This window comes from Rhincodon typus, chromosome 13 (assembly GCF_021869965.1).
Source record: "Rhincodon typus isolate 14 chromosome 13, sRhiTyp1.1, whole genome shotgun sequence".
Lineage (NCBI taxonomy): Eukaryota > Metazoa > Chordata > Chondrichthyes > Orectolobiformes > Rhincodontidae > Rhincodon > Rhincodon typus.
In genome coordinates this window covers 29,602,966-29,626,585 of record NC_063344.1, presented here as the reverse complement: position 1 = coordinate 29,626,585, position 23,620 = coordinate 29,602,966, and the positions used below count along the sequence as shown (strand labels likewise).

At 40.0% G+C, this 23,620-nt stretch overlaps 1 protein-coding gene across 1 annotated transcript in view; it reads left to right on the top strand.

Moving 5' to 3' along the window:
* Nucleotides 1-22,313, top strand: part of atp11b (ATPase phospholipid transporting 11B (putative)) — a 55,378-nt gene extending 33,065 nt beyond the window's left edge. Inside the window, exons 12-17 of the mRNA XM_048604576.1 lie at nt 493-620; nt 1,733-1,871; nt 8,246-8,311; nt 11,472-11,575; nt 20,648-20,813; nt 22,221-22,313. Coding sequence (XP_048460533.1) covers nt 493-620; nt 1,733-1,871; nt 8,246-8,311; nt 11,472-11,575; nt 20,648-20,813; nt 22,221-22,271 — 654 coding nt within the window. The 3' untranslated portion in view covers nt 22,272-22,313. The remainder of the gene's footprint in view (nt 1-492; nt 621-1,732; nt 1,872-8,245; nt 8,312-11,471; nt 11,576-20,647; nt 20,814-22,220) is intronic.
* Nucleotides 22,314-23,620: the final 1,307 nt, after the last annotated feature.

Here is a 23,620-nt window from a genome sequence, read left to right as displayed (position 1 = left end):
CCTCCTTTAGTCCTGCAATTCTGCACAGAATCTGCATTCCTACAATTGGCCCTCATAGGACACTGCCAGCACCCATCACTCCACCATTTGCCGGATATACCTTCAGCTATCTGGATGATGATTTCTGGAATTCTTTTCCTAATCTTCATTAAGCTGCTCACTTAATAACCAATTCATAGAATGTGAAGTGTTTTGGGACATTTCAAAGATGTGAAAGGCATTTTTGTGTTTATGTAATATATCTATATTGTTCCTCATTTCTGAAATGTTAGGATTCTGATATGTCAGGTTTTTTATGCATATGAAGCATTCTCCTACTAGTCATCCTGAAGACAATGCTTTCCTCAGTTAAAGTTGAACCTCCTTAGCATTCAACTGTAGTGTATTTTTTCTACAAGTCCTTGTTTTGTTCTGGATAGCAGGAATGGATGTAATGTATGTACGTACGAGTTCCTAGCTGCAGAGCACTACATTTATTTATTTTTCTTACAGACGTTGTATGACGGTGCTTACCTGACATTGTACAACATTTGCTTCACTTCCTTACCCATCCTCATGTACAGTTTGTTTGAACAAGATGTGCAGCCTCACATACTCCAGAGCAAGCCATCATTGTACAAGTAGGTTGAATTTGAATATAGCTTTTTTTGCACCTTTTCCACATGCTGAAAGAAAGCGATTGCTTCAATTCAAATTAGGAACCAATGAAGTGTATTCAGACAGGGGTAAGTAAACAGGTCATTTCAACCTGGGAACCAGAACAGAACCATAGAAACATAGAAGCTAGGAGCAAGAGGAGACCATTTGGCCCTTTGAACCTGTTCCACCATTCATCACGATCATGGCTGATCATCCAACTCAATAGCCTGATCCTGGTTTCTCCCCTTAACCTTTGATCCCATTCGCCCCAATTGCTATATCTAGCCACCTCTTGAATACATTCAGTGTTTTGGCATTAACTACTTCCTGTGGTAATGAATTCCACAGGCTCACTTGTCTCCTCATCTCCGTCCTAAATAGTCTACCCTGAATCCTCAGACTGTGATCTCTGGTTGTGGGAGCATCCTCCGTGCATCTACCCTGTCCTAGTCCTGTTAGAATTTTATAAGTCTCTATGAGATCACCTCTCATTCGCCTGAACTCCAGCAAAAACAATCCTAATCTAGTCGATCTCTGCTCATGTGTCACTCCCGCCTTGCCCGGAATCAGCCTGGTAAACCTTCACTGCACTCCCTTGAGAGCAAGAGCATAATTCCGCAGAAAAGGAGACCAAAACTGCATACAATAGTCTAGGTGTGGCCTCTCCAAGGCCCTCTTTAACTACAACACATTCTTGCTCCTGTACTCAAAACCTCTCGCAATGAAGGCCAACATACCATTTGCCTTCTTTACCGCCTGCTGCACCTGAATGCTTATCTTCAGCGACTAGTGCACAAGGACAGCCCAGCTGCACACTCCCCTCTCCCAATTTACAGCCATTCAGGTAGTAATCTGCCTTGTTTTTGCTTCTGAAGTGAATAACCTCACATTTACCCAACTTATACTGCATCTGCCATTAATTTGCCCACTCAGATGAATTTCAGTTGAAATAGTTGTATTGATCTGAATTTCAAATAGTGAATAAGTTAAAATATGCTTCAGGTCTCGGCAAGATGCCATATTTGGGCAGACAATTAACTGAAATCATTCTTGCTATTTTGTATAACCTCATTGAAATTTTCTATTTTTACAGAGAGATTAGCAGAAATGAGGTCTTGTCCCTCAAAAGATTTCTGTATTGGACACTGCTAGGATTTTGTCATGCCTTTATATTTTTCTTTGGTTCTTATCTTCTGAGGGGAGATGATGCATCCATGATGGGGAATGGTCAGGTAGGACTTCTTTTTGTTAAAACTAACATTCTCTGAAGCCTTTCTTTGTTCAATCATAGCAAATAAAGTTTATTTGATTTTAAAGTATGAAGAAAAGCTGGGAACTGTACATCTTTTAGAATTTCCATCATTGCTTACATTCTGAATAGAATAAATGACTGAAATCATGTTACCTTTATAGCATTCAGATGAAGTATGCCATATCATATATAATGTAAATTGTGTTTGAAATGACTTAACATTTAAGAGGATTCAACATCAATGTAATGTCAGAAGTAATGGAGTTCAGTTAGCTCACTTGGCTGGAAGGCTGGTTTGTGATGCAGAGTGACACCAGCTGTGTGGGTTCAATTCCTACACCTGCTGAGGTTACCATGAATGTTCAGGTTTTTCAACTTTGCCCCTTGCCTGAGGTGTGGTGAGCCTCCAGTTAAACTTACCACCAGTTGCCTCTCTCTGAGGGAACAGCCCTATGGTTTTCTGAGACTATGGCAAGTTTTTACCTTTAACTTCAGTAGAAATAGCTAAAGGTTTGGTTCTGAAAACTGGGGTAAGGCTGGCTAGTCTAATTGAAATGCTATCCAGTTCATAAATAACAGCATCAGATACTATAGTTGGAGAATTTGAACCAATAATTCATCAGTTATAACACATGTTGGAATTGTCCAAAAATATGATGAGGCCTTAACCAGTCATTTTTTCTCTTTTTAGAAGGTGCAACATGGGATAGAATGAAGTGTTGTAATTTGTTACGTTGATAGCTTTGTAATTGATACATTTTTCTAAATGCTTGCAAATATTATTCAGCATTAAATGAGCACTATTTCTGCTTGAAATTTTGGTTTTTCTACTGTTTTTTTCCTTTCCTCTCTCCCATCGCATGCATGACTTCAGATTTTGAAATCTAACAGGCAACTGGTAAGAGTTGACTGTTTTGGATTTTGTATTGTTTGTGGGGTGGGGCAAAATGTGATAAAAGGCAATACATTCTTCATATTTCTCAATTCATGGGGATACAATAGGGTTTAGTTTTCTAAAAATTACAAACATTCATTTTTTGTCATTCAGTATTGCAGTTAATTTGTACTTTGAAACTAGATCTTTGATTTCTTAGAATTATTTCCAATATGTGAATGAATGGAGTTCAAAAAAGTTGCATAAATCTGTTTTTGCACACATAATAGAAAGTGTAGTCTTTATTAATACTTTAATGAACAATGTAACAGGTTTTATCCTTAAATATATAACACTGAAACCTGTAAAAGTGCACTCATGCTAAAATAGTCTGTATAGCCTACTGTAGTTTAGAATGTGCTGGAATTATCCATTATTTTGTTAAATTAGAGGACCACTTAGTGCTGTACTTGACATTCAAAACAAGAGTAGTCATGTGAAACAAATACCTACTTGCATGCAAACATGTACATTTCAATCTGTTACTAATATGTAAAGGTAGTTCAATATAGCATAAATGTGATAATTTACAAATAGTATTACTTTCTAGTAGGTAAATTTAAGTTCTTAGTAAAACAAAAAACATCATTTCTGTGAGTACTGATCTGGAAATTATAGATAATTCTAGAATACTGAGAAAAGTAGCCTGGTTTTAAAATGATCTTTGTAAATAAGTATTACCATTGCTGCCATGAAATTGGTAGCCATTCCCGTTCTTGAAAAGCTAGTTGTCATAGGGTCTGTTTTCGTGTTGTATGACTCTTCGGTCCAACCAGTCTGTGCCGACCGTAATGCCAAACTGAACTAGTCCCACCTGCCTGCTCCTGGCCCATATCCCTATTCATGTACTTATCCAAATGTCTTTTAAACATTGTAGTTGTAGCCGCATCCACCACTTCTTCAGGAAGTTCATTTCCACATGCGAACCACCCTCTGTGGAAACAAAATAAAATTGCCTCATGCCTTTTTAAAATCTCTCTCCTCTCACCTTAAAAATATGCCTGCTAGTCTTGAAATCCCCCATCCTAGGAAAAAGACAACTACCATCAACTCTATTTATACCCATCATTATTTTATAAACTCCTATTAGGTCACCTCTCAACCTCCTACACTCCAGTGAGTTCCAGCCTTTCTTTATAACTCAAAACTTCCATACCTGGCAACATCCTGGTAACATCTCTTCTGAACTCTCTCCAGCTTGATAACATCCTTCCTATAACTGGGCAACCAGAATTGGACATAGTATTCCAGAAGAGGACTCGCCAGTTTCCTGTACAGCCTCCACATGACTTTCCAACTCCTATACTCAGTGGACTGAGCAATGAAGGCAAGCATGCCAAACACCTTTTTAACCACTCTGTCTATTTGTGACCTAAACCTCGAAGAATTATGTACCTGTGCCCCTAGGTCCCTCTGTTCTACAACAGTACCCAAGGCCCTACCATCAATTGTATAAGTCTTACCCTCATTTGTTGTACAAAAATGCAATACCTTGCATTTATCCAGATTGAACTCCATCTGCCTTTTTTCAGCCCATTGACCCATTTGATCAAGATCCCTTTGTAATCTTAGAAAATCTTCTTTGCTGTCTACTATGCCACCAATTTTGGTGTTGTCCACAAATGTACAAATCATGCCTTCTATATTCTTATCCAAATCATTTTGGTTTTTATTCAATAAAGATGATTCCTAGATCAAGATTCACCTACAAAAGGAAACATTTTTTCAACATCTACCCAGTTAGGCCCCCTCAGAATGTTGCATATTTCAACAAGATCACCCCTCATGCTTCTAGATAATGAACAAAAGGACTAACATATTTAGCTGTTCTTGATAACTCAACCCTTCCATCCCAGTGAGTCTCTTTTTGAACTGCCTCCAATGCAAGTGCGTCACTCTTTATATTAAAAAAATATGATTTAAGGGGATGAAAATTGTGTATAGTATTCCAGGGTGCAGCCTCAATTGTAACAAGGCTTCCCTATTTTTAAACTCCAACTTCCTAGCATGAAGGCCACAATTCTACTGGCCGTATAATTACTTGCTACCCCTCTAGGCTGACCTTTTGTATTTAGAGTCATAGAGATGTACAACACAGAAACAGACCCTTCATTCCAACTTGTCCATACTGAACAGATATCTTAGATTAATCTAGACCCATTTGCCAACATTTGGCCGGTATCCCTCTAAATCCTTCCTATTCATATATCCATCCAGATGCCTTTTAAATGTTGCATTTCTACCAGCCTTCACCACTTCCTCTGGTAGTTCATTCCATAGACATTACCCTTTAGGTCCCTTTTAAATCTTTCCGCTCTCACCTTAAACCTATGCCCTCTAATTTTGGACTTCCCTACCCTGAGGAAAAGATCTTGACTATTCACCATATCCATGCCCCTCATGATTTTATAAATCTTGAGAAGGTCACCCTTCAGCCTCTGATGCTCCAGGGAAAATTGCTCCAGCCTATTTGGCCTCTCCCTATAGTTCAAATCCTGGCAACATCCTTATAAATTTTTTCTGAACATTTTCAAGTTTCACAGCATCTTTCTTATCGGAGGGAGACCAGAATTGAATGCGGTATTCTAAAAGTGGCCAAACCAATGTCCTGTACAGCTGCAACGTGACCTCCCAACTCCTATACACAATGCAAGCATGCCAAATGCCTCCTTCAGTACCCTGTCTACCTGGAACTCCACTTTCGAGGAACTATGAACCTGTACTCCAAGGTCTGTTTGTTCGGCAACACTCCCCAGAACCTTACCATTAAATGTATAAGTTCTGCCGTGATTTGCCCTTCCAAAATGTACTGACTCACATTTATCTGGATTCAACTCCATCTGCCATTCCTTGGCCATCAGCCCATCTAATTGTGGTCCCGTTGTACCAAGAGGTAACTTTCTTCACTGTCCATGACACCACCAAACTTACTAACCATATCTCCTATATTTCCATCCAAATCATTTATATAAATGACAAAAAGCAGTGGACCCAACACCGATCCTTGCAGCACACTGCTGGTCACAGGCCTCCAGTTCAAAAACCAGCCCTCCACCACCATCCTCTGTCTCCTACCCTGGAGCTAATTTTGTATCCAAATTCATGCACAAGAACACCTAGATCCCTCTGTGCTGCATTTTTTTTTGGAGTTTCTCTCCATTTAAATAATATTCTGCCTTTTAATTCTTTCTACCAAAGTGACCTCACGTTTTCCTATATTGAACCCCATCTGCCAAGGCTCTACCCACTCATGCACCCAATATGTATCCCCTTGCAGATTCCTTTTGATTCACTTACAAAATGCCCTTCCAGCTACTTTTGTATAATTTGCAAATATGGACTCATTACACTCTACCCTCTTCTCCAACCTGAAAGAACTCATTAATCTAACACTGTCTTGTGTTAACCAATCCTCAGTCCATGCTGATACTTTACCCCAGTATCGTGAACTGTTATCTTGTGAAATAACCTTTTTACGTGACAACTAATCAAATACTTTCTGAAAATCCAAATGCACCATATTTGCCAGTTCTCCGTCATCAACTCTGCTTGTCATTATCCTCAAGAACTCTGTCAAATTCGTCAAAGATGATTTTTTTTCCTTTTACAAAGCCATGATGAAAGTTTGATTATATTAAGCTTTTCAAAATGTCCTGCTATTTCTTCCTTAAACTTCTTGAGTTTCTTTCAGGAGTTAGCCTGATCCCCAGCTGACAGCCACGCACAATGAATCTGAGTTCCTTTGACATGGTCTTCACCAAAAATGCCACATGTTTGCATAAACTCCTTAACTCATTCTGGATAAGCTAGATTCACCAATATTACCTTCATGTAGCAGAAGTAACTACAACAATTGTGTATTTGCTTATTCTCCAGCTCTGTACCCTGTCATTTTCTGCTTACTGTTTTATATCACGAGGCTCATCAATTTCCTCTGAGCTAGAATTGATCAGCTGTCCTTTTTGTACTTTCAACCAAGTTCAGCCTATCCAAAGAAGGTTTGGTTTCCAATCTAACTTTAAATTTTTGTTTCATTAGCATCTAGGAGGAACAATTTCGTTTCCCTTTTCAGTTACGGTCCATCTCAAAATAAATACAAGCTTTGAAACCACGGGATTCTAGTATAGTAGTGAAATGGCAGTCTTGGCTCTAATGAGTCGCACTTTGAATCCCAAGTAAAGATGCTGTGAGACTTAGTGATGAATTTACACTTAATGATGTGCCCCTTGACATGGCTGGATAGGGTTAAACAGTGATAGTCCCATATTATCTCTTTAAAATTCTGTAATAGCATGCAAGCATCAGTAACATTGCCAACATTTTTAATTAACCATCCCTAATTGCCCTTAAGGTATTGTTGAATCACCTTTTTGAACTGCTGCAGTCAATTGGTGTAGGAATACCCACAGTACTGTTAAGAACATTATTCCAGGGTTTTGACCACATGACTTGAAGAAACAATAATACAATTCCAAGTCAGGATGGTGTATGGCTTGGAGGGAAGTTTGCAGATGATATCCCCATGCATCCGTTACCCTTGTTCTTCTGGGCAAATGTGACTATAGGTTTGGAAGGTTTTGTTGAACGAGGCTTAGCAATTTGTTTGAAGACACAAGATTTTAAGCCACGTCATAAAACTAGAATATTTGAATCTTTATGCATGTATATTAATGAAATTATAAGAACTTGCATCTGCTTTTCAAACACAGTAAGTGACAGAATTAATTAATAAATTAATATACCAGCTACACCAGACTTTGATCAATTTATGTTCAGGAAAATTCGATTCATATCTGTGATCATAAACTGGAATTGACATGAAGCATTCTTAAACAAGTTACCTTGCACTGCTTGACTAAATATTTACATTTAATTGTGATCACAGCGAGTATTAACTTTTATGTTTTGAGGTTTAAGAAACACTATGCAGCCTTCCTTTAAGGTTCAAGTGTTTGAAAACGTTTAGCTGCCCATTTGTCTGTGATGTGAAACTTTTTATTGGCTCTGTTTTACACTTGAGTAGAACTTTGTGGGTATATTCAAACGCGCATAAGTCCTGCTTTTCCTGAAAGCAACGTACACATAGTTTTATACTTTTATGCTATTGACTCAAGCTGATCTCCATGCAGGCATCAGGATTGAACCAAGCTATTAGTCTTCAATTTGATGAGAATTTGTAATCGTTACCTACAAAAGTGATTTTAGTTTACTTGAACAAATGAGTAAATTAGGCTATTTAGATTGCTATCCCATCTGTTTAATATTATAATTATTGAAATTTACAGAGGAGAGATTTCTTGCTTTCTAGCAAAGGTAATACTTCATCAATTACTTCACTTTCTCAGTCATTAATATGCATTCTTTGTGAGGATTGTAGAAGATCAGAACTTGCGTTTTAACTTGTTTCTTCTTGCATTTAGATGTCTGGAAACTGGACATTCGGCTTTCTGGTTTTTACAGTGATGTTTATCACGGTTACTTTAAAGGTAAGTGCGTGGTATTAAAGCTGAGGGCCTAAACAATACGGGGAAGTTTATCGAAGTGCGTTTGTGCCAATATACACTTTTCCGTGCTAATTTCATTTCGTGACACAAATTGTATAAATCAGTACTGATAAGGGGCATCATAAAATTAAGAGTTATTATTAGATTTTGAAGGCTATCTTTTTGTTGGCTCTGCATTATGTGAAAAATATAAAAATTTGTATCGCTGAGTAAAAGCTAATTCAAGCAAAAATGTTACTTTGGCCTGTTCATGTACTGTGAATCCTTTCAGCCTCGCCAGTCTCTTTTTTTTTTATATACTCCATACAGTCTCCTTGCAATGCATCTATCTTATTTCAGCCTTTCACCATATTGTTCTATTCCGTTTTTCATTGATAAGCTCATCTAGTTTCTATTTAAAAGCACCAAATGTTTTTTGCAATCAATTCCTGACGTTGTGTTCCACATTCTAACAAATAGCATAAAACTACGTAAAATAGAGCCAACTAATTTCGTGTGTGTGTGTATGTGTATATCACCCTTTGAATTGTTTATTTTCATACAATGTCAAATGATATATTACTTTATATAGAATGGGAGAATCATACCATGTTCTAGCGTTACACTGTTAATGTGAAGTGGTGTCATTTTTACAGCCACAAATTCAAACTGTTGAGTAAGCATATCCTTGAGTCATGTTGTACTTAATTGCTGTTTGCTTAAGAGAGCTTACAAATTTTGGTACTTTCAACATCCTGAATCCAATAACAATCATAGTGAATATACATCTAAGAGCAAAAAAATCTAAGAATTCAGCGAGTCAAAATGGATTGTTTACATTAAAATTAAATACATTTTTATTTCTTTGCTAACTATTTTCTCTTAAAGATCTGGAGTTTGAAATCTCTTTATTCCCAGCTGAGACCAGCTGACTCTCGACTTCAAAGTACAATTATAAACTGAATGGTTCCTCAGCAGTACACCACAAACTAAAATATACAGCAGCAATCTAAGAGCATTTTAATTTTGTTGGTTTAATTTACTGAATTTGCAAATGTTTGGTTATGAGAGATACTAAGCTTGTACCTATTTAGCAAGGACTTGCCTTGTACATATCATTTAAGACCATAACATATAGGAGCAGAATCAGGCCATTTGGCCCAATGGTCTGCTCCAGCATTCGATCATGGCTGATATATTTCTCAACCCCATTCTTCTGCCTTCTCCCCAAAACGCTTGATCCCCTTTATTAATCAAAAACCTATCTATCTTTGTCCTCAATACTCAATGACTTGAGGTCCACAGCCTTCATAAGAGAGTTCCACAGATTCACCACCCTCTGGCTGAAGAAATCCTTCCTCATCTCGGTCCTGAACGGTCGTCCCTTCACTGAGGCTGTCTCCTCTGTCCTAGTCTCTCCTACTAGTGGAAACATCTTCTCCATATCCCCTCTATCCAGGCCTGTCCGTATTGTGTAAGTTTCACTCCGATCATCCGAATCCTTCTAAACTCTGACTACAGATCCAGAGTCCTCAACTGCTCCTCGTATGACAAGCACTTCATCTCTGGGATCATTATGTAAACTTCTGTTGGACCCCCTCCAATGGCAGCACATCCTTCCTTAGATACGGTGTTCAAAAATGCTCAGTATTCCAAACATGGTCTGATCAGAGCCTTCTACAGCTTCAGCAGTACGTTGCTGCTCTTCTGTTCTCAGCCTCTTGAAATGAAATCTAACATTGCATTTGCTTTCCTAATTGACAACTGAACCTGCATGTTAACTTTGAGAGAATCCTGGAACTAGGACACCCAAGTCCCTTTGTGCCTTAGATGTATGAAGCTTTTCCACGTTTAGAAAATAGTGCATACCTCTATTCTTCCTACGAAAGTGTGTAACCTCATACTTTTCCATATTGTATTCCATCTTCCACTTCTTTGCCCAATTTCCTAGCCTGTCCAAGTACTCCTGCAGCCCCCTGCTTCATAAACACTAACTATTCCCATCACCTACTTTTGTCATCTGCAAACTTAGCAATAATGCCCTCAGTTCTTCTAGATCAGTAATGTATAAATGAAGGTTTTCTCTCCTGTTATGGGAACAGGAAATTAGGAAAACCCTTTTTCACTCTGATCTAATTCATATGCTCCAAGAATTTGTCCACCTTTGATCTAAAGTATAATTATCCTTTAGATTTATGGCCCTGACATTGAAATTTCTCTGGGTACATTTCAAGATCACCAGCTATCTGTGGAAGATCCTTTATTTTTTTAAATTCATTCAGTTAGCATTTATTGCCCATTCTTAATCACCCTTGGAACTGAATGGCTAGCAAGGGCTATTTCAGAGGGCATTTAAAAGTCAACTATTTTGGTGGGAGTCTGGAGTCATATGTAGGCAGACTAGGTAAGGATGGGATTTTCTTTCCTAAAGGGAATTAACGAACAAGATGGGCTTTTACATCATTTGATAATGGGTGACCATGCAACATTAAACTAGATTTTTTTTAATTCCAGGTTTTTATTGAATTCATATTTCACAATCTGCAGCTTGTCCTTAGAACATTAAGCTGGGACTATAGATCCCCCAGTGTTTTGTCTCAGGCTCTTATTGATTCATTGAATATTTGGGATCTAACGCATACCTCTTCACTGAATCATCTGCTCAGGAGCTGTTTTAAAACCCTTTGATCTGTATGCACTAAAGAATCTTTAACATGAAATGTAGTTGTACAATTTTTGAAAATAAGATATGGTCTCTTGTGGGTAAATTTGTTTTAATTTCGTTACGTTGGCACTGTTAACTATTTGCCCTTTGTAGAGTGGCATTACAAGTAACGGTAAATAAAAATTTCTTGAAGATCCTGAAATAATCACCTCTACATGCAAAGTGAAAACCTCATAATTAAACTATTAAAAAATGAATGTTGTTTTCCATCATTAATTGTTCACTTGACTGGTTCATAATGTTGACAATGACTTGATTTCATTTGAAGTTACTAACATAGAATTTTAAGCTCAAGACAACAAAGTTTTTAATTGGAATTTCTTTTAAACCATTTTATTTCATGCCTGGCGTGTTTGCTGTTTGCCCTGTAATCCTTTTAAAAAATTAAGCCTGTGTTTTCCTTTTCACCCCATCTTCTATTTTCAAAACAAAAATCAGCTTGGAATTGAGACACACTACTGGACCTGGATAAATCACTTTGTTACGTGGGGTTCAATAATTTTTTACTTCGGATTCTCTTTGCTTTATGGAGCAATAATTTGGTGAGTAGTGATTTGTACTGACTGACAGAATATTTGAATATCTGTGTTCCATTGTGAAAAGTGCAACTAGATATTTCAATAAATTGAATGTAAATATTTAATGTTATTGGAATATAGAAACAAGATTAGGCTATTCACTCCTTGAGCCATTTCTGCCAAATCAGTCAGATTGCTGATCTGTGGTCTAATACAGTGTAATTGCCTTTAGTCCATATCCCTTAATAGCCCTGTTCAGCAAAAAACAAATTACCTCACACTTAAAAAATCAACTGCCATTTGTGGAAGATGGTTTCAAATCTCTGCCACCCTTTGTGTGTAGAAGTGCTTTCTAACATCTTTCCTGAATGGTCTGGCCCACATTTACGGACTATGTGCCTGGTTCTAGAATCTCCAACAAGTGAAAATAGTTCATCTTTATCTACTCTGTCATTTCCTGCTATTATCTTGAAGACTTTCATCAGATCACTTCTTAACCACCTCAATTCTAGAGATAGCAGGCCTAATTCGTATTATCTCTCCTCAAAATTTTAAACCTGGGAATCCAGGTGTCATCCTTGGAAAACTATTGAAGGGTTACACCAATCAGTCACGTAATTATTGATCTTGTATGTTAGTTTATTTCAATTCTGTTTTTTTTTGTCTGACCATTCATCAGCTCTTTTCAATGGCTGAATACAATACTCACAAAAAAAATGTGGACTTTGTTTTAGAACCAAATTTTTTAACATTCAATATTATAGTACTGTAAAACAAAATTGAAGCAAAAGTTTGAAAATGAAGAAAGATGGTGTGAATGTAAAGCAATCTCTAAATGAAGAATAGCATAGTGATTTAAATTGTTACTTCATGTCCAATGGCTTGATCAGTAATCAGCCCAGTTAAGGGAAAGAAGCCTTTCCTTTGTGCTGCTTGTAATGATTTTTTTGGAAATTAATTCCAGTCATCTCGATCCAATCGTGACCAGTCGGAGTAAAGTCATGTCGTAAGTAGAATCAATGAAGAGCTGAACCTCCAGCCATGGGCTCTTCCTCCTGCCATTTACTGTTCATAGACTGAGTGTATGAGCAACAGATGAGAGAGAAACAGTCTATTGTAGGTGAATTGAGCAGTTGCCTGACCAAGGATTTTCAAGAACAGTTGTTGGAGATGATGAGTAAACTGTGCTCCTCCAAATTTGAAATGTTCAGTGGAATCCCATCTACGCCTGTGGCTTTTCCATTCATCACGTCTAATGGCACCTTCAACTTCTACCACACGAGGTGGGATTCCAAGATCATCTTTGGAGAATTGGAGGATTTCCTCAAGCACAACCTGTACAATTGTATCACTGTTTAAGAGTTCATTAACGTGTTCTGTTCATCAGAGGCTAATGTTTTATTCTCTTTCTGTCGAAAGGATTCCATCCTAACTGCACACCAGTTTGAAGCCAGAGGTGCTAGGCCCATTTATTGCCTTGGTTGCACTGAAGAAGCCCCAGATGTTGGGCCTGTTGACAGAGTTACAGCTGCTTAGCTTTCTCAGTCCGTCGATGGTTCTTAATTTCCCTAATTCTTCTTTGTAACTCTGCCTTTTGCTGTTCGATGAGTTCTCCTCTTTGCCATGCTAGTGATAGAGTTTTATCAGGCATGGAGATCTTTCTTCCTGTTCTTGATGACATCTTGGATGATGTGGTCATTCTCATCAAACCAGCCTTGGTGTTTCTTGGTCTTGTAGCTGATGATTTTTTCACAGCATTATATGATGTTGAAGACCCCAAGAAGGATAATTTTATCTTCTTTCCTGTAATTATGGTGTCCAGGATAGAGTATAAGCCTTCTTTGGACTTGTTTATGTAATCGAGGGTTGAGGCATAATAACTCACGACCATTCCCTGATTGTTCTTGACAAGTTGCAATTTGAGAGTAACAAGGTGATCTTTGATGCCAGTAGGGAGCTTGGAGTTGGTTGATGAGTTTGTTCTTGATGGCAGGTCTAATGCTATGCATACTGGGTTGGTCTTGGTGTTTTCCACTTCAGTAGGAGGTGTAACTACCACTACCTTCCTAAGCTGCCCTTCACCTGCTTTTCAAGTCTGCTGCAAGGCAGCGATATCTCTGAAATGCCTAAGTTAATGGTTGACAAGGTCAGTTCATTGTTCCAAACAATATTCTGCTCCGAGATTTGAGTTTGACTTTAGTTTTCAGACCACAGGTAGATGACCCCACTGGTTGTAGTTTTCTAGCCAGGTTGGTGACGGAACAGACTAATTTTAGAGCACATTTTCTAGCCCCTTCCCCATGCAAGGTGATCAGAGTGGATCCTCAAGAGGGCTGCTCTGTCATGAAGAAAACTACTGAAATGATCTCCTGTTCTTCTTTCTCGTACAAAGTGATTTAAGTCAAACTCCACTGCTTATGTGCCAGTCTGAAGCTAAGAGACTGCCCAATCTCTCAATCCTGTCCCATCACCTCTAGCCGCAGGACCTGTGTTAGTGTGGGGGTTGGGTTGGATTTTCTCTAGGTGGCTGCCATGTGCGGGACACCTTCTAACGTGGGGAAGAAAGAACCAAAGAACTGCCGATGTTGGAAGCCAGAAAGAAAAACGGAAATTGCTGGAAAAACTCAGCAAGTCTGACAGTATCTGTGGAGACAAAGCGGAGTTAACATTTTGGGTCCAGAAGGGATCTTAAGAAGGGTCAATGGTGTGTTGTTCCCATGTATCTGTTGCCCTGGTCCATCTAGATGATAGTGGTCATAGGTTTGGAAGGTGCTATTTAAGGAGTCTTAGTGAATTTCTGCACTGCATCTTGTAGTTAGTACACACTGATGCTACTGTGACTAGGTGGTGGAAGGAGTAAACGTTTTGTGGGTGTGGTGCCAATTAAACAAGCTGCTTTGTCCTGGATGGTGTCAAGCTTCTTCAATATTGTTAGAGCTGCTGTCATCCAGGCAACTGGGGAGTAGTTCATTACACTCCTGACTTGTGCCTTGAAGATAGTGGGGAGGCTTTGTAGAGTCAGGAGGTGAGTTACTCATTGCAGAATTCCTAGCCTCTGCATAATCTTGTCCCTTCTTCTGAAGAAGGGTCCAGACCCAAAACGTCAGCTTTCCTGCTCCTCTGATGCTGCTTAGCCTGCTGTGTTCATCCAGCTCTACACCTGGCTATCTCAGATTCTCCAACATCGGCAGTTCCCACTATCTCTGAACTCTATAAGGCTAGTTCAATTCAGTTTCTGATCAATGATAACCTGCAGGAAATTGATCACAGGGGGTCCATAAATAATAATCCCATTGAATGTCAAGGAATGACAGTTACATTCTCCCTTGTTGCTTTCTATGATTTGAAGTCCAAAGTGAAATGCAAATGTTATGTTCGCTTTGTTTTAAATATATTAGTTTCATTTAAGAGTGACATTACACTTAACTTGCCTAAGTATAATATGCTACATACAATTATGTAGTTCATTCATATGTGTAACTATTTTGATTTCAAATGTCATTATGTATCCAGATTTAAAGTACTTACTTTTTCTGTTCATTTTAGGCTATATTTTTTCCATCTGTCTGTTCTGAGTCCACAATATCTCATAGTTGAGATATGGTGTAATGAATGCCCATTCAAAAATTAATTTTGTTCTCTAATTCTACTTACTTGCATAAAGTCAGAATCCTACAGCACAGAGTCAGGCCCTTTGACCCAGACCAGTTCATGCCGACCAAAATATCCATCCATGCTAACCCCGTTTCCCTGCACTTGGCCCATATCCTTCTGAACCTTTTCTATCCACATATTCATCCGAATGCCTTTTAACTGTTGTTAATGTACCCGCCTCAACCACTTCCGCTGGCAGCTCACTCCATATGCGTACCACCTTCTGTGTTTGAAAAAAAAAGTTGCCCCTTAGATTCCTGTGTATTCTTCCCCCTGTTACCTTAAACTGATTCCCTCCAGTCCTCGATTCTCCAACCCTGGGAAAAAGACTGAGTGCATTCACCCTATCCATGTCTCTCATAATCTTATACTCTTATATAAGATCCCCCCTTCAGTCTCCTTCGCTCTAAAGAAAAAAGTCCTAGCTTGTTAAGATTTGTTGCTCGGCTTGTGGGTGAGGTTATTGACTTGCTCACTGAGCTGGCTTGTTCTCGTTCTTGTTCAGATGTTTTGTCACCATGCTAGGTAGCATCATCAGTGAGGCCTCCGATGAAGCAATGTTGTTCCATTCCACTTGGAATTTATACTATTCGGTCTGTTATAGTGAATTGTGTCATTTCCAGTATTGTTTTGTATGGGTTTATATATGGGGTCCAATTCTATTTGTTTGCATTATGGATTGAGAACCATGCCTCTAGGAATTCCCGTGCATGTCTGTGTTTGGCTTGGGCTACTATGGTTACATTGTCCCAGTTAAACTGATGGCCTTTGTTGTCGGAGTGTACTGATATTACGGAAAGTTCATCATGTCGTTTTGCTGCTAGCTGATGTTAGTGTATTCTGATGGCTAGTTTCCTTCATGTCTGTCCGATGTAATGTTTGTGGCAGTCATTGGATGGTATTTTGTAGACTACATTGGTTCTGCACATTGTGGGAATGGGGTCTTTAATCCTTGTGAGTGTTTGTCGTAGAGAGGCTGTGGGCTTGTATGGTATCACGATTCCTAGTGGTCGAAGGAGTCTTGTTGTCAATTCTGATATGTTCTTGATGTAGGGCAATGTGGCCAGTGTGTTAAGGCATACTGTGTCCTTTTATTCTCTATTTAGTAGGCACCTGCGGATGAAGTTGTAGGGATATCCGTTTATACCAAAAATTTTGTATAGGTCCTCTTCCTCTTTCCCAGTGTAGTTCTGGCGTGATGCAGTGAGTGGTGGCCCATTTAAGTAGTGGCCTAACACAGCTTTGTTTGTGGATGTTGGGGTGTTTGCTGTGGAAATTGAGGATTTGGTCAGTGTGGGTTTCTTTCCTGTATACCGAGGTTTGGAAGTCCCCATTGGTCACATGTTCAACTCTGACATCCAGAAACAGTAGCTGATTGTTGTTTTCCTTTTCTCTCCTGAATTTAATCCTGGCGAATATGTTATTGATGAGGTGGTGGGTCTCTTCCTGTAGCAAGATGACCAAAACTGAACACAATACTCCAAGCGCAGCCTCACCAAAGTCCTGTACAACTGCAACGTAACTTCGAACTTCTGTACTCAATACCCTGACTGATGAAGGCCAGTGTGCCAAACGCCACCTTCACTGCCCTGTCTACCTGTGACTCCACTTTCAGAGAACCGTGCACCTGCATTCCAAGGTCCACCTTTTCCACTACACTCCTCCCATTCACCATGAAACTCCGACCTTGATTTGCCTTTCCAAAATGCAGCACCTCACACTTATCTATTATTGTATGTCCAGAACAATTGATAATTTGTACATAGCTACAGTGGTCGAATAACTGTTAGGCCATGTATGTTCTTAACAAACAATGAATTATGTAAAAATAACGAGTCCTAGACCAAAAATAAAAGTTTGGATTGGATTATCCTATTAAGAACTGGGTAACATAAAATGGGAACAGATGCTGTCAGGGAAGAGCACTATAGAAATGTGGAGAGATAGTAGGAACTGCAGATGCTGGAGAATCTGAGATAACAAGGTGTAGAGCTGGATGAACACAGCAGGCCAAGCAGCATCATAGGAGCCCTCGGTGGTCGAGAACGCCCTCCACCATGTCTCCCGCATTTCCCGCAACTCATCCCTCACACCCCGTCCCCGCAATAACAACCAAAAAAGAATCCCCCTCGTCCTCACATACCACCCCACCAACCTCCGGATCCAACGCATCATCCTCCGACACTTCCACCATCTGCAATCCGACCCCACCACCAAAGACATTTTTCCCTCCCCACCCTTCTCTGCTTTCCGGAGGGACCACTCTCTCCGTGACTCCCTTGTCCGCTCCACACTCCCCTCCAGCCCCACCACACCCGGCACTTTTCCCTGCAACCGCAGGAAGTGCTACACCTGCCCCCACACCTCCTCCCTCACCCCCATCCCAGGCCCCAAGAAGACTTTCCACATCAAGCAGATGTTCACCTGCACATCTGCCAATGTGGTATACTACATCCGCTGTACCCGGTGTGGCCTCCTCTACATCAGGGAAACCAAGCGGAGGCTCGGGGACCGCTTTGCAGAACACCTACGCTCGGTTTGCAATAAAGAACTGCACCTCCCAGTTGCAAACCATTTCAACTCCCCCTCCCATTCCTCAGACGACATGTCCATCCTGGGCCTCCTGCAGTGCCACAGTGATGCCACCCGAAGGTTGCAGGAACAGCAACTCATATTCCGCTTGGGAACCCTGCAGCCCAATGGTATCAATGTGGATTTCACAAGCTTCAAAATCTCCCCTCCCCCTACCGCATCCCAAAACCAGTCCAGCTCGTCCCCGCCTCCCTCACCTGTTCTTCCTCCCACCTAACCCCATCTCCTACCTACTAACCTCACGCTGCCCCCTTGACCTGTCCGTCCTCCCTGGACTGACCTATCCCCTCCCTAACTCCCCACCTAAACTCACCTTTACTGGCTCCATCCCCGCCTCTTTGACCTGTCTGTTTCCTCTCCAGCTATCTTCTCCTCATCCATCTTCTCCTCTATCCATCTTCTATCCGCCTCCCCCTCTCTCCCTATTTATTTCAGAACCCCCCTTTTTCCCCCCCCCCCCCCCCTCCTCCTATGATGCTGCTTGGCCTGCTGTGTTCATCCGGCTCTACACCTTGTTACCTCTATTATAGAAATGTGGAGATTGTTTAAGGAATGCATACTGCGTGTGCTCGATATGTTTGTCCCTAGCAGGCAGGGAAGATGCGGTCAAGTGAGGGAGCCTTGGTTCTCGAGAGAGGTCAAACGACTAGTTAAGAGGAAGAAGGATGCTTATATAAGGTTTAGGAAACAAGGATCAGAAAAGGCTGTAGAGGGATACAAGTTATCCAGGAAGCAGCTGAAGAAAGGGCTTAGGAGATCTATAAGGGGGCATGAGAAAACCTTGGCAGGTAGGATCAAGGAAAACTCCAAGGCTTTTTACACGTGCGTGAGGAATAAGAGAATGACCGGAGAAAGGGTAGGGCCAATCAAGGATTGTAAAGAGAATTTGTGCACGGAGCCTAAAGAGATAGGAGAGGTCCTTAATGAATACTTTTCTTCGGTATTCACAACTGAGAGGGACCTAGTTGTAGGGGAGGACAGTGTTAAACAGGCTGGTAGGCTAGAGGAGGTCGATGTTAGTAAGGAAGTTGTATTAGGAATTTTGAGGAAGTTGAAGATAGATAAATCCCCCGGGCCTGATGAGATTTATCCAAGGATTTTATGGAAAGCGAGGGAAGAGATCGCAGGGCCTTTGGTGATGATCTTTTCGTCCTCATTGTCCACGGGTATAGTGCCGGAAGATTGGAGAGTGGCAAATGTCATTCCCTTGTTCAAAAAAGGGAATAGGGATAACCCTGAAAATTACAGGCCAGTTAGTCTTATGTCAGTAGTGGGCAAATTATTGGAAAGGGCTCTAAGAGATAGGATTTATGATCACTTGGAAAGGCACAGTTTGATTCGTGATAGTCAGCATGGATTTGTGAGGGGTAGATCATGCCTCACAAACCTTATTGAATTCTTTGAAGAGGTGACCAAACACGTGGATGAAGGTAGAGCAGTGGATGTGGTATACATGGATTTAAGTAAGGCGTTTAATAAGGTTCCCCATGGTAGGCTCATGCAGAGAGTAAGGAGGCATGGGATAGGGGGAAATGTGTTAGATTGGATTCAGAATTGGCTGACCCTTAGAAGACAAAGGGTGGTAGTGGACGGAAAATATTCAACATGGTGCTCAGTTACAAGTGGTATGCCACAAGGATCAGTTCTGGGTCCTCTTCTATTTGTGATTTTTGTAAATGATTTGGATGTGGGAGTGGAAGGGTGGATTAAGGCAGACGATACGAAGGTGGGTTGCGTTGTGGATAATGTGGAGGGCTGTTCTAGGTTACAAAGGGACATTGATAGGATGCAGAGCTGGGCTGAGAAGTGGCAAATGGAGTTTAACCCTGAAAAGTGTGAGGTGATTCATTTTGGAAGGACAAATTTGAAAGCAGAATATAGGGGTTAACGAAAAGATTCTTGGCAGTGTGGAGGAGCAGAGGGATCTTGGGGTTCATGTCCACAGTTCCCTGAAAGCTGCCACCTAGGTTGATAGAGTTGTTAAGAAGGCGGATGGTGTGTTAGCTTTCTTTAGTAGACTGATTGAGTTCAAGTGCCGTGAAGTTATGCTCCAGCTACACAAAAGCCTGGTTCGGCCATCTCTGGAGTATTGTGTCCAGTTCTGGTCGCCTCATTACAAGAAAGATGTGGAAGCGTTGGAAAAGGTGCAGAGGAGATTTACCAGGATGTTGCCTGGGATGAAGGGAAGGTCTTAGGAGGAAAGGTTGAGAGAGCTAGGGCTTTTCTCTTGAGAACGATGAAGGATGAGAGGTGACTTGATAGAGGTGTACAAAATGATCAGAGCTATAGATAGAGTGGGCAGCCAGAGACTTTTTCCTAGGGTGGAGATAGCTATTACGAGGGGGCATAGTTTTAAAGTGAGTGGAGGTAGATGTAGAGGAGACGTCAGAGGTAGGTTCTTTACTCAGAGTGTGATCGGGGCGTGGAATGCATTGCTGGAGAGGGTAGTGGAGTCGGCCTCATTAGGGGCATTTAAGCGGCTATTAGATAGGCATATGGATGATAGTATAAGGTAGGGGTGGAGGTTAGATTGACCTTATGTTTAGGGTAAAAGTTCGGCACAACATCGTGGGCCGAAGGGCCTGTACTGTGCTGTACTGTTCTATGTTCTAATATGAAACTGTTATCATTATGCTTTCATAGATGCATATTAAAGTTTTGAATGTGTTGTACAAACATCTTGTTATGTGACTCTTGTCTAAATTAAGTTTATGTATTTGGGATTCATCGCAGAGAGATATACTTACTTGAAGAAAATAGTATGGGAGTAAAGACGAGCTTCATCCAAATGTGGAGTAGCAATATGTGCTTACCATATGTTCAATTAATCTCCAATCTCCTCCTTTACAGGCCATTTTTGCAGTCACAAGACATGTACTGCGTCTTCGTACACCTGTTGTCCAGTGCTTCAGCCTGGCTTGGCATCATTGTTATAGTGGTTGCTTGCTTATTCCCTGATGTCCTAAGGAAAGTATTCTGGAGGCATGCACGACCTACCTTGACACAAAGATCACAGGTAAGCGTTGAATTGAGAAGAGCACATTTAAATGCATTGTGATTTTTTTTTTTGAAGTTTACATTTTTATGCATGTTTGCGGAAAAATAATCCAGTTCCATTATATTTGGTATTTTAGTTTATTACCATTTTCCATGAGTTTTATAGACGCAAGATGGTATAAGCTCACAGTTCATATTAGTTGGCTACCATATAGTGATGGTGTTCTGTATATTTTTTACTGCTGTATAAAAGTACAGTACAATTTGCACAATGTTAGATAAGAGTTGTCAGTGGGTTTATCTTTCACATGCATAACACTCTTTCTCAATTATTACAGTACGCAGGTGATAATCTGTGTAGCTAGTTAACAAGTTGTGACTTGATTTGTGCATTGGATTAAATAAAATATCATACAGGAAGTAGTGGTGAGCCACCATCAAAATGGAAAGTGAAATGAAATGTGAATATTTATTGGTTAAACATTTAAAACGAAAACCTAAATATGTCAGCATAATGTGAAAGTTGAGGCATTAACCTCAATGTAAACTTTGGTCCATGTAATTAACAATCAGTTATCTATGTATGTATGTAATGTGTCAAGAGTAAGAGCACAAGTATCTTCAAAATCTAAATGTTTACCTTGCCATGATAGGTTGATTGCCTGATTGTTCATTTTTCAACATATTGAGTTGTCATCATGCTACTTATCACCATAAATATGGAACCAAAGCAGACCGTGATTAGTAGTTCATAGATGCACGCATCCTAAAAACTAAAAGGCTATTCTGATTTAATGTTTACATGATAGGTAGCATAGTAAACAGTATGCTTTTATTACAGCAAAAGTACAGTATGCTTTTACAGCATGCAAAAAGTGTTTTTTTCTTAAAATGAGATTTTGCTTTTTCATTTCAGTTAGCACTGCACATTTATCAATACACCAGTTGCAAAAGAATAGTGCTCAATATTCACAAGTTTCAAACAACAGACTAAATTTCAAATTAATGAATCTTTCCTTCATTGCATATTTTAGCAGAAACCTAGAATGTGCTGGAAAGATTACACAAAATCCACTGCAGTTAACACTTGGACAGCAGGTCTCAGGCTGAAAAGTGACAATGAACATTAGTGCTGGCAACAACTTTCCAACAAGAGAGAATCTAACCATCTCACCTTGACATCCAGCTCACAATTAACAAGGCAGGTGTCAAGAGTGTGATGGAATACTCTATACTTGTTTGAATGAGGGCAGCTCCAACAATGGGTCAATAGAGTCAATACAATAAAAGACAAAACCCCCTTGATGGGAATACCATCACCAACCTATGCACGTATGTCCTCCACTGACTGATGTAAGCAAGTTCCGCTCCAAGTGAAATACCACCCTGACTTGGAACTATATCGCAATTCCTTCACTGTCACTAGGTCAGAATCCTGGAACTACTTTCTCACTGTGTGTACAGCTACACCACATGAGCAGCATTGATTAAAGAAGGCAGCTCATCACCACTTTTTCGGGGCCGTTAATGTTGGGCAATAGATTGTGGCCTCACCAACAACACCGACATCCCAAGGACAAAGAAAATCACAAGGAATTGGCTGAAGTGTGCATTGAGGAATTTCTATTTGATGTTGACTAGGTTGAATAGTGAATAAAAACAAGCTCATGTTGAATCCACATTCATAAAAATTCTGCTCTTTGTGCTAAAGTTCAACCTAAATGGGGACCTTAGATTTGCTGGTTGTATGGTATTTACTGACTCAGTGAACATAAGGCATAGGAGCACAAGTAGGCCATTTGGTCCATTCCATCTGCTAAGATTTTGCCCACTCACTTATTTAACTGTCTCTATAGACTGTGTTAATTTCGCCACTTCTCTTCACATCTATTTTTGTGTTATCTGCAAACTTGGCAATAGTATCTTCATTCTGCTCATTCAAGTTATTAATATCTATTGCAAATAATGTAGCTCCAGCCATGATCCCTGTGGCACTCTACCAGTTATACGTTGTCATCATGAAAATACCTCCGTTATCCCAACCCTATCTTGTCTTCCTTAACCAGTCCTCTATCTGTGCTGATGTACTACCCCAAACTCTTGTCTCACTAAATTACCTTTTGTTTGGTCCCTTATTGAATGCCTCTTGGAAATCCAAATACATTAGATCTTCTGGTTTCTTTTTGTCTATCCTGCTTGTTGCCAGCTCAAAGAATTTGGATAAATTTGTCAGGTATGATTTTTGCCTCATGAAGCCATATTGACTCTGTTTTGTGATATTATGTATTTCTAAATGCTTTAGCATTGCATCCTTTAGTCTCATTAATTTCCCTAGCACCACTTCTTGTGTGACAGTTATTGTCGTTATTTCCTGTTCTCTGCCCTGCTCTCCTTTGCCTCTTGAATTAATATTTTTGGAATTCCCTAAGTGTCTTCTACCGTGAAGATTGATGCAAAATGTTTAACTCTTCTGCCATTTCTTGGTTCCCTAGCTTCATTCTCAAAGGGACCTATTTTCACTTAGGACCTCTCTCTTCCTTTTTATATGTTCCAAGAAGCTTTTACTGTACATTTTGGTATTATTTGCTCGTTTGCCCTCCTATTTTAATTAAGAAAGAAAGGCAAAGCTGTTTACAACTGACATGAGAAGGAATTTCTTTGCTTAAATGTTGGTATGTCTTCAGAATTCTCCATCCCGGAGAACTGTGGAAGCTCAGTCACTGAGTATGTTCTAGATAGAAATCAATAGATTTCTGGATACTAATGACATCAGGGTATATGGGAATAGTGGTGAAAAATTGTGTAGAAGTAGCCATTATCTGTTTG